General features: G+C 45.8%; 1 protein-coding gene and 1 non-coding gene across 2 annotated transcripts; both read left to right on the forward strand.

Annotated features, from left to right (window-relative positions):
• The first annotated feature begins 7,385 nt into the window (after positions 1-7,385).
• Positions 7,386-13,105, forward strand: LOC127000886 (centromere protein V-like). The gene is made up of 4 exons (XM_050864995.1): positions 7,386-7,435; positions 8,290-8,389; positions 10,031-10,215; positions 11,919-13,105. The coding sequence occupies exons 2-4, from the start codon at positions 8,295-8,297 to the stop codon at positions 12,044-12,046; spliced, it is 408 nt and encodes a 135-aa protein (XP_050720952.1). The 5' UTR covers positions 7,386-7,435; positions 8,290-8,294; the 3' UTR covers positions 12,047-13,105.
• A 324-nt stretch (positions 13,106-13,429) lies between these two features.
• Trnai-uau (transfer RNA isoleucine (anticodon UAU)) lies at positions 13,430-13,519 on the forward strand. The gene is given in 2 exon segments: positions 13,430-13,467; positions 13,484-13,519. It is a non-coding gene; the product is annotated as a tRNA-Ile (tRNA).
• Positions 13,520-14,369: the final 850 nt, after the last annotated feature.

Raw genomic sequence — 14,369 nt, forward strand, 5'->3', positions numbered from 1 at the left:
AGACATTGAATTATTAAAAAGGGTTCGGGGCTACGCTACGAAAATGATTCCAGCCTTGAGGGCTCAACCGTACGAGGAACGACTCAAGCGATTACGCTGGAAAAAGAGACGCCTACGAGGGGATATGATTCAGGTCTTCAAGTCTTCAAGTGCCTCTCCTCTCCTCTCCCTATCCTCCTCTCATTAGCCTATTCCTTCCTTCTATTCCAGTTTCTTCTTTTTTTTCTTTCTTTTTTTCCTTTCCTCTCAAAACAGATATAGAGAAAGGTGGACACACACACACACACACACACACACACACAGACCGCAACCAGCCACTACCACCACCATCATCATCATCATCATCATCACCACCACCACCACCACCACCATCACCACCACTTCCTACATTTTTCCTCCTCCCCTTCACATAACTCTTCCGCTGTTCCTCCACTGATCAGGAAGAAAAGGAGGAGGAGGAGGAGAAGGAAAAGAAGAGTTGATTTTACCTCCATTTAAATCTCTCCAGCCTTGGGTGTGGCTAAGGAGGGGGGGGGGGAGAGAGAGAGAGAGAGAGAGAGAGAGAGAGAGAGAGATGATAAAAATGGGATAAAAAATAAAGATAAAAAGATTGCAATAAGAAAGGAAGGAAGGAAATAGAGATAGAAGAGAGAAATAAGAAAGAGGAAGGAAAGAAAGAGAAAGACGAGAAAGATAATAAAAATAAAATAAAGATTGGAATAAGAAAGAGAAAATGAGAAAGAATGATGATAAAGGGATAGAATAAAAACAGAATTAAGAAAGAAGAAAAGAGAAAAGGAAAGAAAATAAACGACAGTAAAGAGGAGGAGGAGGAGGAGGAGGGAGAGAGAATGAGAAAGAGGGGAAGGGAAGAGGAAGGGAGGAAGGGAGAAAAGCTGGAGAGAGGAGGGAAGGGAGGGAGAGATAAGAGGGAGGAAAAAAAATACAGAAAAAGAGAAGGAATTAAAAAAAAACTATAGTAAAAGAGGAGGAGGAGGAGGAGGAGGGAGAATGGGAAAGAGGGGAAGAGAAGAGGAAGGGAGGAAGAGAGAAAAGCTGGAGAGAGGAGGGAAGGGAGGGAGAGATAAGAAAGAGGGAGGAAGGAGGGAAATTCAATAAGAGAGAGAATGTGTGAAAATTATGAATATTAAAAGTAAGGAGAAAAAGAATAAGATGAAAAAATAAATAAGAAAAAGAATAAGGAAAAAGAATACCAAGAAATTTGAAAAACTATAAAAAAATGAGGAAAAAAGAAGAAAAATAAGACCAAAAAAAAGATTATGAATAAAATGAGGTAAAAAAAATTCAGAAACAAAAATAAAGAATGAAAAATAAAAAAAATAAAATAAAGAGGAAAAAGGAAGAAAAATAAGACCAAAAAAAAAAAAAGATTAGAAATAAAATAAAAGGTAAAAAGATCCTCAAAAACAAACAAACAACAAAAAAAAACAAGTAAAGAAACATGAATGAAAAATAAAAATAAAGAAAATAAATTGAAATAAAAAAGAAAACAAGCAAAAAAAATGTATTAAAAGGAAGAGAAAACGGAAGAACCTCCTCCTCCTCTTCCTCCTCCTCCTCCTCCTCTTCCTTTTCCTCCTCCTCCTCCTCCTCCTCCTCCTCTTCCTCTTCCTCCTCCTCCCCCTCTTCCTTTTCATCTTCCTCCTCCTCTTCCTCTTCCTCTTCCTCTTCCTCCTCCTTCTCCTCTTCCTCTTCCTCTTCCTCCTTCTCCTCCTTCCGTGACGACCACTACAAGTCCTTCGTAATGTTAAAAGAAATCTCGTCCTTCTCCCTCCGTCTCTCCCCCTTTCTCTCTCCCTCCCTTCCCCTCCATCCCCTCTTTTCTCCCTCCCTTCCCTCCTCTCCCCAACTTTTCTCTCCTCCTCCCTCTTCCCCTTCTCTCTCTCTCTCTCTCTCTCTCTCTCTCTCTCTCTCTCTCTCTGACATTCCCTCCCATTCCTCTCCCTTTCCCTCTTCCCCCTTTCTCTTCCTCCCTTCCCCTCCACCCCCCTTTTTCTCTCTCCCTCCATTCTCTTTTCTCTCTCCCTCCCGTGTTCTCTCTCCATCCCTCCTCCTCTTCCCTCCCCTTTCCCTTTTCTCTCCATCCCTCCACCCTTCTTTCTCTCCCTCCTTTTTCTCCCTCCCTCCTCTCCCTATAAAGAAAGCCTAAATTAGATTCCTCACTCACACACCTGTTGCACACACAATAAGGAGGAGGAGGAAACATGGAAACATGGAAACATGGAAACGCAGGCAACAGAAAGCCTATTGGCTCATTACGAGGTTGCCCGCTTTGGTGATTTAATCTGCTCGACAGCCTGGGGCCTGGGGAGCAGATGAAAGCACCTCGACATTGAGGAGCAGATGAAAGCGCCTCGATATTGAGGAGCAGATGAAAGCAACTCAATATTCAGTTTACTCCCGACGCAGCGAAGTGACGGTCGATTCTATATTTGAAGGAGTTGATAGTATTCGCATTTACTACTTCTGAAGGAAGATTGTTCCAGTGACGGATGACTCGGTTTGAAAAGAAACTCCTTCCGATGTCTGTGTTACATCGACTAGACTGAATGGGTAAACCGTTATTTCTAGTTCTTAGGTTGGTTTGCAATTCAAAGAAATTGGAGTAATCGACGTTATTGAATTTTTTTAGATACTTGAAGACTTGAATCATATCTCCTCGTAGGCGTCTTTTCTCCAATGTAAAGAGATTGAGTCGCTTGAGTCGTTCCTCGTACGGTTGAGCCCTTAAGGTTGGTATCATTTTCGTGGCGCGTCGTTGAATCCTTTCCAGTAAATCAATGTCCTTTCTGTAATTATGAGACCAGAACTGTACTGCATACTCGAGGTGCGGTCTTACCATGGAATTATACAAGGATAGCATCACGTCTGGCGTTTTACACTCGAAGTTCCTCGCTATGAACCCGAGCATAGTGTTGGCTTTGTTGTATGCTTTTTTACAGTGATTCGCGTGTTTCAGGTCACTGCTGATAGTGACTCCAAGATCCTTTTCCTCCTGCATCGCTTGCAGAGGTCTCCCATTCATGATGTATGTGTGTTTACTATTTCTGGACCCAATGTGCATGACTTTGCATTTGTCAACATTAAAGGACATTTGCCATTTTTCCGACCATTCGATAATGTGATTGAGGTCTTTCTGAATGATTTCGCAGTCGGTCTTTGTGAGGGCCTTTCCCCCCACCTTAGTGTCATCAGCAAATTTCGATATTGTGGATTTCAGTCCTGATTCGAGGTCGTTGATATATATGATGAAGAGAATGGGTCCCAGCACTGACCCTTGAGGCACTCCACTAGTGACTGGAAGCCAATCGGAAGGCTGTCCGTTGAGTAGTACTCGTTGTTTTCTGTCGGTGAGCCAATCTCTTATCCACGCGATCAGATTGGCTCCAATGCCCGCCGAGTGCAGTTTTTTAAGGAGTCGCTCGTGCGGTACCTTGTCGAAGGCTTTCTGAGTCCAGGTATATAACATCACTGGGGATGTGGGCATCCCAGTTCTTATATATACCTTGGAAGAAGTCTAATAAATTCGTTAGGCAGGAGCGCTTGTTTCTGAAGCCATGCTGGGTGTCGGAGATTACATTATTGTCTTCTAGAAACTTAACAAGTTTGTCTCTAATAATCTTTTCGAGTATTTTTCCTGCCACTGATGTCAAACTTATGGGCCTGTAGTTTAATGCAACGCTTTTGTCTCCTTTTTTGAAAATTGGTGTTACGTTCGCCATCTTCCAGTCTTCCGGGACCTTTTTCAATTGAACAGACTGGTTGAATATGTTAGTGAGTGGCTGAAGTATTTGTTGTTTAAGCTCTTTTAATAACCGCGGGGACAAACCGTCAGGTCCTGTTGACTTGTTCGTGTCGAGTTTATCCAAATACTCTTTCACTTCTTGGTCGCATATTGAGTCAATTTTCAGCGGCGTGATTCCCCTCGGCGGGTCAGGGTTCTCGGGCATGGTTTCGATGTTCTCGACTGTGAATACGGATGCGAAGTTACTGTTGAGGATTCTGGCCATCTGTTTACTGTCCTGAGTTGCAGCTCCAGTCTCGTCTGTCAGGGGACCAATATTTGATTTTAATTTCTTTTTCGATCTGATGTATGTGAAGAATTTTTTTTGAGTTTGTCTTGATGTCACGCGCTATTTGTTTTTCGTAGTTGCGTTTACTACTCCGAATAAGGGTGCGACAAGCTCTGAGGCTGTTGTGGTACTGAGTACGGGCTTCGGCCGTGTCATTCTCTTTCATTAGGTTATAATTCCTTTTTTAAGTTTACCGCCCTTTTATTTCTCTGGTCATCCACGGTGGATCTACGGCACCATTTACTCGCCTGGGTTTCGTCGGCACTGTAGCCTTTTCTACTCCCAAAAGCTTATCTTTGAAGTTGTTCCACACGTTGTCGATTGTATTGTCGGTTAGGTGAAGTTGGTCCCAGGTCGCGGAGGGAAGCAGCTCACGGGCTAGGTTGAAATTTGCTTTTTTGTAGTCTGGTATCACTGACGGATTGTCTACGAGTTTGTGACTTATGTTGACATTGAAACGGATTAAGTGGTGATCGCAACCGTTAATTTTTTCACCAACTTCACAGTCGCGAATGAGGTCGGGTCGCTTACTAATACCAGATCCAGCAGATTGTTTTCTTGTTGGTTGAGTTACAACTTGAGTGAGGAACGAATCCTCCACCATTTCTATAAGCCTGTTACCCTCTTGATCTCCAGTCAATTGTCCCCAGTCAATGTTAGGGCAATTAAAGTCCCCAATTATTATTGCTTGTTTACTTTGTGTTAAAGAGTGAAGCTCTTCGTACAGGGCAGTGTCATCGGCTGCTTGTTGTTTTGGAGGCCTGTATACGATCGCAAGTGTTAGTTTCTTATTATTCGCAGTTATTTCCACATAGACGGAGTCGTAATTCTCTGCATCCTGTTTGTCTATTTTTATGGCAGGGAGCGTACTTTTACGTAGCAAATTACTCCTCCTCCTTTCTTGTGCATTCGATTTTTTGGAAGCTTTACCCGGGAAATGACAGTTCAGATACTAGATGTGCAGAGTTGGCCCAAGTCTCTGTGATGGCTACCACATCTGGTTTCTCAGTTGCAATATACGCCCTAATTTCGTCCTTTTTGGGTAATAGACTGCGTGCATTTGTGTACAAAATGGAAATGTGACTACTGGTTTGGCCGCGTTGAGTTGAATGAGTTCGCTTGTCGGAGGCGTCGTTGGTTACACAGTTTGCAAGCCGCATCGACGCTACGGTTCGGTTGATCAAGGGTTGCTGTGCCTTGCCCTCGCCTCCAGTTTTTTTAATAGCTTTTCGAGAAGCTTTCAACTGCATCGTTCAGGAGCCTTCCTAGCCGCGCCGAACCAACCTCGTTCAAGTGGAGTCCGTCCTCCCAAAACAAATCTGGGCGCTGGTTGAAGTGATGCCATGCGTTCGTGAACCCTACGCCTTCATCGTTACATAACTGCTTTAGACTAGTGTTGACGCAGTACGCTTTACTGTTGTTGTATCCGGCGAACGTATTGACTCTCGGTAGAATTCCAGAGACGATGATGTGAGGGGACTTGGTCTTGTATTTCCGAATGACTTGACGGTATTTTGCTAACAGGTCCTGAATTTGAGTTGACTGAAGGTCGTTGGTTCCCGCATGGATCAGATACACTGTGTCGTCCTTCGCATTTACTGAAACTGCATCGACAGCTGATTCAATATCGTCCAGTTTGGCTCCGGGGATACAGAAACGCTGCCGTGTCAACGTATTCCGACCACAAAACTCCGTAAGTTGGCCTCTCACCACACTGTCTCCAACTAAATTGACTCTAGTAGTTAGTTTGCCCATACCAGGAAACAGCGTCTGGTTCGTACAAGTGACAGATGGTAGAATGGTCTTGTGATTTCTTCTGGAAGGGCGCGAGGTACAAGCGGGAGCGCGGGCTAAGGTGGGTTTGGAAGTGGTGGTGGTGTTAGTAGTGGGTGGCTGGGAAAGGGTGGAGGGTGAGGTGTGGATGGAGGGAGATGTGGTATCAGAAGTGGAGGAGGAGGCGGAGGTTGAGTTCGTGTTGGAGGTGGAAGTGGAGGATGGAGTGGTGATGAGGATAGGGGAGGAGTCAAGGGTGTTGGAGGGAGAAGAGGGAGAGCGGGAGAAAGGGGCGTGGTACTGTGGATGGAGGTGGATGGGGTAGGAAGGGAGGTGGATGGAGTAGAAGGAATGGTAAGGGTGGCGGCGGGATCAGGCGTTGCAGGAGGAGGAGGAGGAGGAAGAGGAGGAGGAGGAGGAGGAGGAGTGGTGGTAATGATTGTAGTAGTAGTAGTAGTAGTAGTAGTAGTAGTAGTAGTAGTAGTAGTAGTAGTAGTAGTAGTAGTAGTAGTCCTTATTTGTTTGTTTATATTGAAGTTGTTTATCGAGTTGTTTGCATTCACATACCTCGTTTGTTTCCATCTGTTGTTGTTGTTGTTGTTGTTGTTGTTGTTTACTAAGTTGTTTGTGTATATTTGTGGGTGTTTGATTTGTGTTTTTCTTACTAATTGTTCTTGACCTTCACACGTACGCACAAACACACAAAAAAGGGGAGGAGGAGGAGGAGAAGGAGGAGGAGGAGGAGGAGGAGGGAGGAAGAAGGGGTAAGAGGTGCATGTCGGAGGAGGGAGGAAAGAAGAGAAAAATGGAGGAAAAAGGAAGGAATATGAAATGGAGAGAAAACAGGGAGAGAGAGAGAGAAACAGAGAGAGAGGGAGAGAAGGGAGAAGGAAAGGTGAAGGGAAGAAAAAGGGAATGGGAAGAGGAAGGAGGGAAATAGGAGGAAAACGGAAGAAATGGGAGAGGGGGAGAGATAGAAAATAAGGAGAGAGAAGAGAATGGGAAAAGGAAGGGAGGAGATGGAAGGGAAAAAGATAGAAAAGTTGGAAGGAAGGGAAAGGGAAGAAAGGAAGGAAATGAATTAAAAGGAAACAGGAAGATGGAGAGGAGGAGGAAAGGAGGAGGAGGAGGAAGGGGAAGAGGGGAAGAGGGGTTTTGTACCATGGGGGAGGGGGGAGGGGGGGAGGGGGGGCACCATGGGATCAGATGCACCTGTGTGTGTGTGTGTGTGTGTGTGTGTGTGTGTGTGTGTGTGTGTGTGTGTGTGTGCCAAGGCAACTTTCAAATGGACACAAGAGAATCGGAGGAGGAGGAGGAGGAGGAGATCGAGGAGGAGGAGAAGGAAGAGGAGGAGAAGGAGGAGGAGGAGGAGGAGGAGAAGGAGGAGGAGAAGAAGGAGGAGGATTAAAATGTAGAAAAAATATATAAATAAACAAAACAAGAAATTGCAATATACGGCAACAACATCCCCCTCCTCCTCCTCCTCCTCCTCCTCCTCCTCCTCCTCCTCCTCCTGGTGGTTCGGAGATAACCTTTCATTGCCTCTTCTTCCTCCTCAGGTGACACAGGTAAGGTGAGCAGGTGTGTTTGTATATGTGTGTGTGTGTGTGTGTGTGTGTGTGTGTGTGTGTGTGTGTGTGTGTGTAAGGTGGTGGTGATAAAAGGTAAAGTTGGGGCATACGCTACAGCTGCGCGTGTCCCCGGTGCTCATCTCCGTCACACTGTCCCTTGAGCCTGGGGAGGGAGGGAGCCCATCACCCCGGTACGCAGGGCCAGTGGTGTGACATCCGGGTTTCCACAGTTTGCCTTCACAGGTTTCCCCAGGCTCCCATGTGTCGACCAGCCCGAGAGGGAGGATGAACACCTAAATGAGCTACACGCTGTTTGGCCGGCCCGGGACTCGAACCTGGGCCGGCGTACACTACTTAGAGGCACGCACACCACGGCAAGCACTCCTCCGCCTCCTCCTCCTCCTCCTCCTCCGCCTCCTCTTTGTGTTTGCGTGCGTGCGTATATGTGTGAAGGATAAGAATTTGAGAGAGAGAGAGAGAGAGAGAGAGAGAGAGAGAGAGCAAATCAGACCCACAAATACACACAGACAACTTAGTAAACAATAACAGCAACAACAACGACAACAACATATATAAAAGAACGAGGTGTGATGATGCAAACAACTCGATAAACAACTTTAAGTATAAACAAACAAGCAAGGAAAAAAAATATTTGCTCTCTCTCTCTCTCTCACACACACACACACACACACACACACACACTTTCTCATATACTCATTTACATAATCATTCGCCTCACACATTATCATCCTCTCCTCCTCCTCCTCCTCCTCCTCCTCTTCCATGACCACCCCCTCCCCCCTCACCCAAGACCCAGACCAAGCCCTTCTCAGCTGTAATCACCCCCACAGGTACGATGGGTGACCTGGTACACTACAAGGGCGGGTGTCACTGCGGCGCCGTCAGGTTCGAAGTGTATGCGCCGGCGACCCTTACCGTGATTGACTGCAAGTGAGTGCGGGAGGGAGGGAGGGAGTGTGGGAAGGAGGGAGGGAGTGCGGGAAGGAGGGAGGGAGTGTGGGAAGGAGGGAGGGAGTGTGGGAAGGAGTGCCCTAAATAACGTAAGATAAGGCCATGTCCACACTCGCATCACGTCTGGTGGAGCGAAAGCCTTTTTTTGGCCCGTAAGAACCCTACTATGAGTGCGGGAAGGAGTAAGTCAGTGAGGAGGAGAAGGATTAGAAGTGAGTGAGGAGTGAGTGGAGTGAGTGAGGAGTGAGTGCGTCCCCTTGTAACAACACCTTTAGCTTGAATACAATGAACACTTGGACGGAGATAAAAGAGTTCACTGAGACTCATAAATCCCTTACAAAGACTCCTAAATGCCCTTACTAAGACTCCTAAATGCCCTTACTAAGACTCCTAAATGCCCTTACTAAGACTCGAGATAATAAGAGTGAGTAGAATAAGGGAAGGAGGGAAGGTATGAGGGAGGGAATGAGGAGGAATGAAAGATGAACAAGAGGAGGAGGAGGAGGAGGAGGAGGAGGAGGAATGAAGATGCTAGAGGGAATAAATGAAAGTATACAAACAAAGGGAGTGAGTGTGTGTGTGTGTGTGTGTGTGTGTGTGTGTGTGTGTGTGTGTGTTACGACTCATGACCACAAAAATAACGTATAGAATTAATAAGCACGGCACGACTTGGACCCTTCTCTCTCTCTCTCTCTCTCTCTCTCTCTCTCTCTCTCTCTCTCTCTCTCTCTCTCTCTCTCTCTCCTCCCCTTCCCTTCCCTTTCCCTCAATTACCATTTCCCTATCAAACTTTCTCTCCCATTATTCCCTCATCTTCCTCCTCCTTTCCCTTCTTCCCTTCCTTCCTTCCTTCCTTCCTTCCTTCCCAACATTGTATAAACCTTCCCATCTACTTCAATCTCCCCATTTATGCCATTTTTGTCTTCCTTTCTATATTTTTTTTCCATTACTATTTCCCTAATCAACGTTCTCTCTCTCTCCTTTCCTCTCCCTCGCCTTCTTCCTTCCTCTTCTTCCCTTCCTTCCTTCCTTCTTTCCCATTCATCTACTTATACCTCCCCATCTATGCCATTTTTGTCTTCCTTTGTATATTTTTTTCCATTGCTATTTCCCTAATCAACGTTCTCTCTCTCTCCTTTTCTCTCCCTCGCCTTCTTCCTTCCTCTTCTTCCCTTCCTTCCTTCCTTCCTAACATTGTCTATGCCAGCGGAGATGCGTGAGAAAGAAAATGTAATGGCGGATTATATTATTTTAAGGCTGAGCTATGAGGTATGCTTTAACGGAGGTGACTGTTCCTTAGGTTTGAGAGTTACCCAGGGTCTAAACAGTCATCCAGCTCACAGTATACGTTCACCTTCAATTCTGATAGTTATCCTTCAGGGTCCTCGTTCTCAGTCGCTTTCAGCGCTCACTACTACAGTAAAACCCTTGTAACTCGGCACTGTATAACTCGGAATTCGATATAACTCGGCAATGCAAATTTTGACTGTATATGCAAATGGGGGGAGGGGAATGAGCTAAATCATCTATTGGTGTTTCTTCGTTTTGTGTGTTTCTGTGCCCCGTTGAGTGTTTCTAAGTGTTGCCAAGTGTTGCTAAGTGCCTCCCTCCCCTCCCCAGCTGCAGCATCTGCGTCAAGAAGCAGAACAAGCACTTCGTGGTGCCGCTGAGTCAGTTCAAGCTGCTGAGCGGCCACGACGCGCTCACCACCTACACCTTCAACACGCACCGCGCCAAGCACACCTTCTGCTCCACCTGCGGCGTGCAGCCATTCTACATCCCGAGGTCCAACCCAGACGGCTACGGTGGGTGTTCAGGCTGGAGAGGTCGGTCGGTCTGTCTGTCTACGTCTACCTTTCTCTGTTTGTCATTCTGTCTGTGTGTGTGTCTGGCTGTTTCTGTCTTTCTCTGTCTGTCTGTCCGTCATCTTTCTTTGTCTGTCTCTGTCTGTCTGTTTATCTCTCTCTCTCTCTCTCTCTCTCTCTCTCTCTCTCTCTCTCTCTCTCTCTCTCTCTCTGACGCACACGCACCAACCACACAATCAGGTGACCGCGCGAAGGCCTGACCACGCATCCCTCACAGCTTTTCCTTCTTCACCGCCTTGCCTCACCTTCCCTTTACGTCACCGCTGTCCTGTCCTATATTCTGACATCAGCAGCAGGTAGGCAGGAAGCAGCACGTGCCCCCCCACGCCACCCCCCTGTGTCACTTTGTTGTTGTTGTTGTCGTTATGGTCAGGTGTGGTGGGGCGTGGTGGTGGTGTGGCGACACAGACATCCGGAGAATCATGATAAAAACAAACAAACTTTTCCTTAAGTCACTCCTCGTCCCTCCTCTTCCTTTCCTTTACTTATTTTATATTCTCTCTTTCCTTCCTTTGTCTCCTCTTCCCTAACGTTCCCTCATGTCCCTTTCTCTTTCAATCCTTTATATCCCTTTCACTTCCCTAACCTTCCTTTCTCTCCCTTTCTCTTCCCTTCTATTCCTATCCTTTCTGTCCCTTTCTCTTCCCTTTTCTTCCTATCCATTCTGTCCCTTTCTCTTCCCTAACCTTCTTTTCTGTCCCTTTAATTTTCTTCGATCCCTTCTCTTCCTATCCTTTATGTCCCTTTCTCTTTCCTTCCCTTCCAATCCTTTCTGTCCTCTTCCCTTCCTTTCCCTCACATCAAGATTCATGTATTAGAGCTACTGGGCGATGGTTCCCTTCGTACCCCTTTTATTACGTTTGGCTTTCGTATCAAATCATTGGGTCAGTGTTAGTGCCGTGTCTCGTCATCCACAGAAAAGACACCAAAAAATATGCATTCGAATTTAAAAGACTAAAGTCCGTATTCTGAAACGTATCGGCGCACCCTAGCCAGCTCACCTGTTTGAAAAGCCTCTCGTAGAAGTTGCTGAGATTTCCATGGACTATTTTGTGAACATGTTGATAGTTTTACCCGGTTTCTGTACCTTGAAACATTTTGGATCTTCTCCATTAGTCTTGGCAGTACAGTTGGCCTCAAGATGGCCATATCTCTAACAATGGTAACATATATAATTGCATGGTTACCCGCCTCTCACTGTGTATATATATATTCCCCATTCTAATTTCAACTTGTCATGGTTCTTGTAAATCAGCTCTCTCATAGTTGGGCCACACCTCAAAATGTAGTGCATCCATGAGAAATTATCAGCAGAAGGGGACAGCAGAAAAAAAGGCTTGTAAGAAATCGGTGTAAAGTAACAATTAAAACACTTCTCCTAAAACTGACTCCCTTAACCTGGCCACTCATTCCGTTTTCTTTCTACACATCACAAAATTATCAATAGAAGCCAAGGAGGAGACAACAGAAAAAAAAGAGGTGATAAGAATGGTAAGAAATAGTTAGGTGTAAAGTATCATGACACCTCTCACTCTAACACTGACCCCCTTCTGGCCACTCCGTTTTCTTTCTACATATGATAAAAAAACGGAAAAGAAGGCAGACTAAACTATTCCCTCACTCACCTTTCTCGTCCCGCGCAGGTATCGCCCCGCACTGCCTCGACCCGACGCCCTCCAGGAAGATCAAGGTGGAGAAGTTTGACGGCCACAAGTGGGAGGAGTCGTTCCCCACCAGCAATATTGCCAGCATGTCCAAGGAAAAGAAGTAACACACTCAAGCGGAGGGAAACGAGCACTTGTAACACTGTATTGTTTTGCTCTTGTAACACTATATTGCCTTCCCGTGCACTTGAAACACACTTGAAACACTCACACTTTTATCTTTATCTTTGTATCACTCCCTTACTTAGGCTCAAGGAAAAGAAACACACCCACATGGAGAGAAAGAAACACTTGTAACACTGTATTGCCCTCCCGTGCACGAAACACTCACATTTTTAGGTATATCTTTTTATCTTCGTATCACTGCTTCACTTTATCCTCAAGAAACACATCTACGTGGAGGAAAGGAAGTACTTGTAACACTGTATTGCCTCCACCATACCTCTGAAACACTGTATTGCTTGTAACACTAATACTTATTTTCATCCAAGTCTCACTCACTCCCTGCCTTCTCTTGTCTTGCCTTTCCTTGTGTTGTTCTAGCTCAGTGTTTCTTCCCTCTTCTCCAAAACGCGTGTCATGTGTTGCGCTTCCTTGTTTTACATGTGTTGTACGGGAAATTTGCTTCGAAACGCTTATTTTTTAAACTTTTTTCTCTCTGTCTCTCTCTGGCAAAGCACTTCCACGCGCCATATTGTAAACACATGTGCTTCTTCTTCTTCTTCTTTTCATTATTGGTGTTATTATGCTTTTATACGAGTTTGTATGCTTGTTCTATTGTTATGTCACGCTTTAAATAACAAGTTTTAAATGGATCGTGTATTCCTTTGCTTACCCAAAATATGCCAGAAATACGAGGTAACCAGATTGATTGATTGATTGTTTATTGTTGCAAGTAAAACAACAAAGGAGAAGGGAGGAGCATGCCATCCCAACCCCCAGGCAGTACCAATTGCATTATATGTTTCTCCTCTTGAAAGTAGACATCAAACAAAATGATTGTCGCATCTACTGCATTATTTTACACACCATACCTTTACGTTTTACAGAAGCATGTTCCTCCCTTCTCCTTTGTTGTTTACTTGCAACAATAAACTATCAATCAATCAGAACTAAGAAAATAAAAATAAAAATATAAAAAGAAAGCAGGAATAAGAATGACTGATGAGAAACCATTTGCGTGATTTTCCCTTGTTTTCTAACATTATACATACTGATTGATTGATTGATTGATTGATTGATTGATAGTTTATTGTTGCAGGTATTGATAGATTGATTGTTGCAAGTAAAACAACAAAGGAGAAGGGAGGAGCATGCCATCCCAACCCCCAGGCAGTACAGAGTGTGATTATAATCCTGACCTTTGTGAAGCTCTGGAATAATGAAAAAGTCAGTCATGTGGATGAGTTGAGGTGGCAGGGCAGGGCAGGGCAGGGCAGCATGGCGCTCGCGGGTGGCGTCCTCCGTTCCCCCGCCGCCGCTCCCTCGCGGCCCCAGTGGCGCAATCGGTTAGCGCACGGTACTTATAAGACAGTGTCTGAGCCATGCCGGGGTTGTGAGTTCGAGCCTCACCTGGGGCAGGGTTTTATCGACGCACGCCACCACGGCCCGCGGCGACCACTCGTCTGGCAGGGTGGTGGCGCGCAGGGTGGCTGGCACTCTCCTTGGTGGCACGTGAGGGCTGTTCCTGACTGGTCATGTTGACGCCGTATCTCGCCTCCTTCATGACGGAGTGTTTTTTTTTTTTTTTTTTTTTTTTTTTTTTTTTTTTACTGCTCTGCCTATAGGGGGGAGCACGGGCCTTGGCCAATGGCGGCCGGTAGGGTGGTAAATTTCTAGATTATCACCCGTGGGTCAGCGGGGTGCAGACAGACCGACTCTATCGGCCGACCGTAGCCTAGCAGGTCGGTAGGTCAACGAGGACTGGCGTGTCCGAGTCTGGTGCATGGTGTCAATTTGTCAAAGTCTTCCCACCTTCAAAGCCTCTCCGTAGGGAAGAATGTTAAGGAGGAAACGAGATACCGGCGCGTTAATAAAACCAATCATTATTATTATTAGTAGTAGTAGCACTATTATTATACAGGTGTATGCACCTGTAGGTACAGGTGTCCTGCGCATTATTATCCAGATCCAGATCCAGACACTAGGGAGTCATGGGGGAGGCAATGGCTCTCGAAGTGCTGCATGAGGAAGCGAAGCCTGACTGTAGGACTCCTGTGCCAAAGCAAAGGTCCAGTCTTTTGGAGGCTTGCTGGATGACACAGTTCACTCTGTCCATGCATGTGATGAGGATGTCGAAGTTACCAAAAAGTTTCACATACCTTAGTGGCGTGGCGCATAACAATGGTGAGTCTTGCCAGGAAGTCACTCGACGGATTGACCTGCTGGCCCGCGGTGTTATGGACTCACTCAATACGATCGAGGCCTGTA

Source organism: Eriocheir sinensis, chromosome 19 (genome assembly GCF_024679095.1).
Source record: "Eriocheir sinensis breed Jianghai 21 chromosome 19, ASM2467909v1, whole genome shotgun sequence".
Lineage (NCBI taxonomy): Eukaryota > Metazoa > Arthropoda > Malacostraca > Decapoda > Varunidae > Eriocheir > Eriocheir sinensis.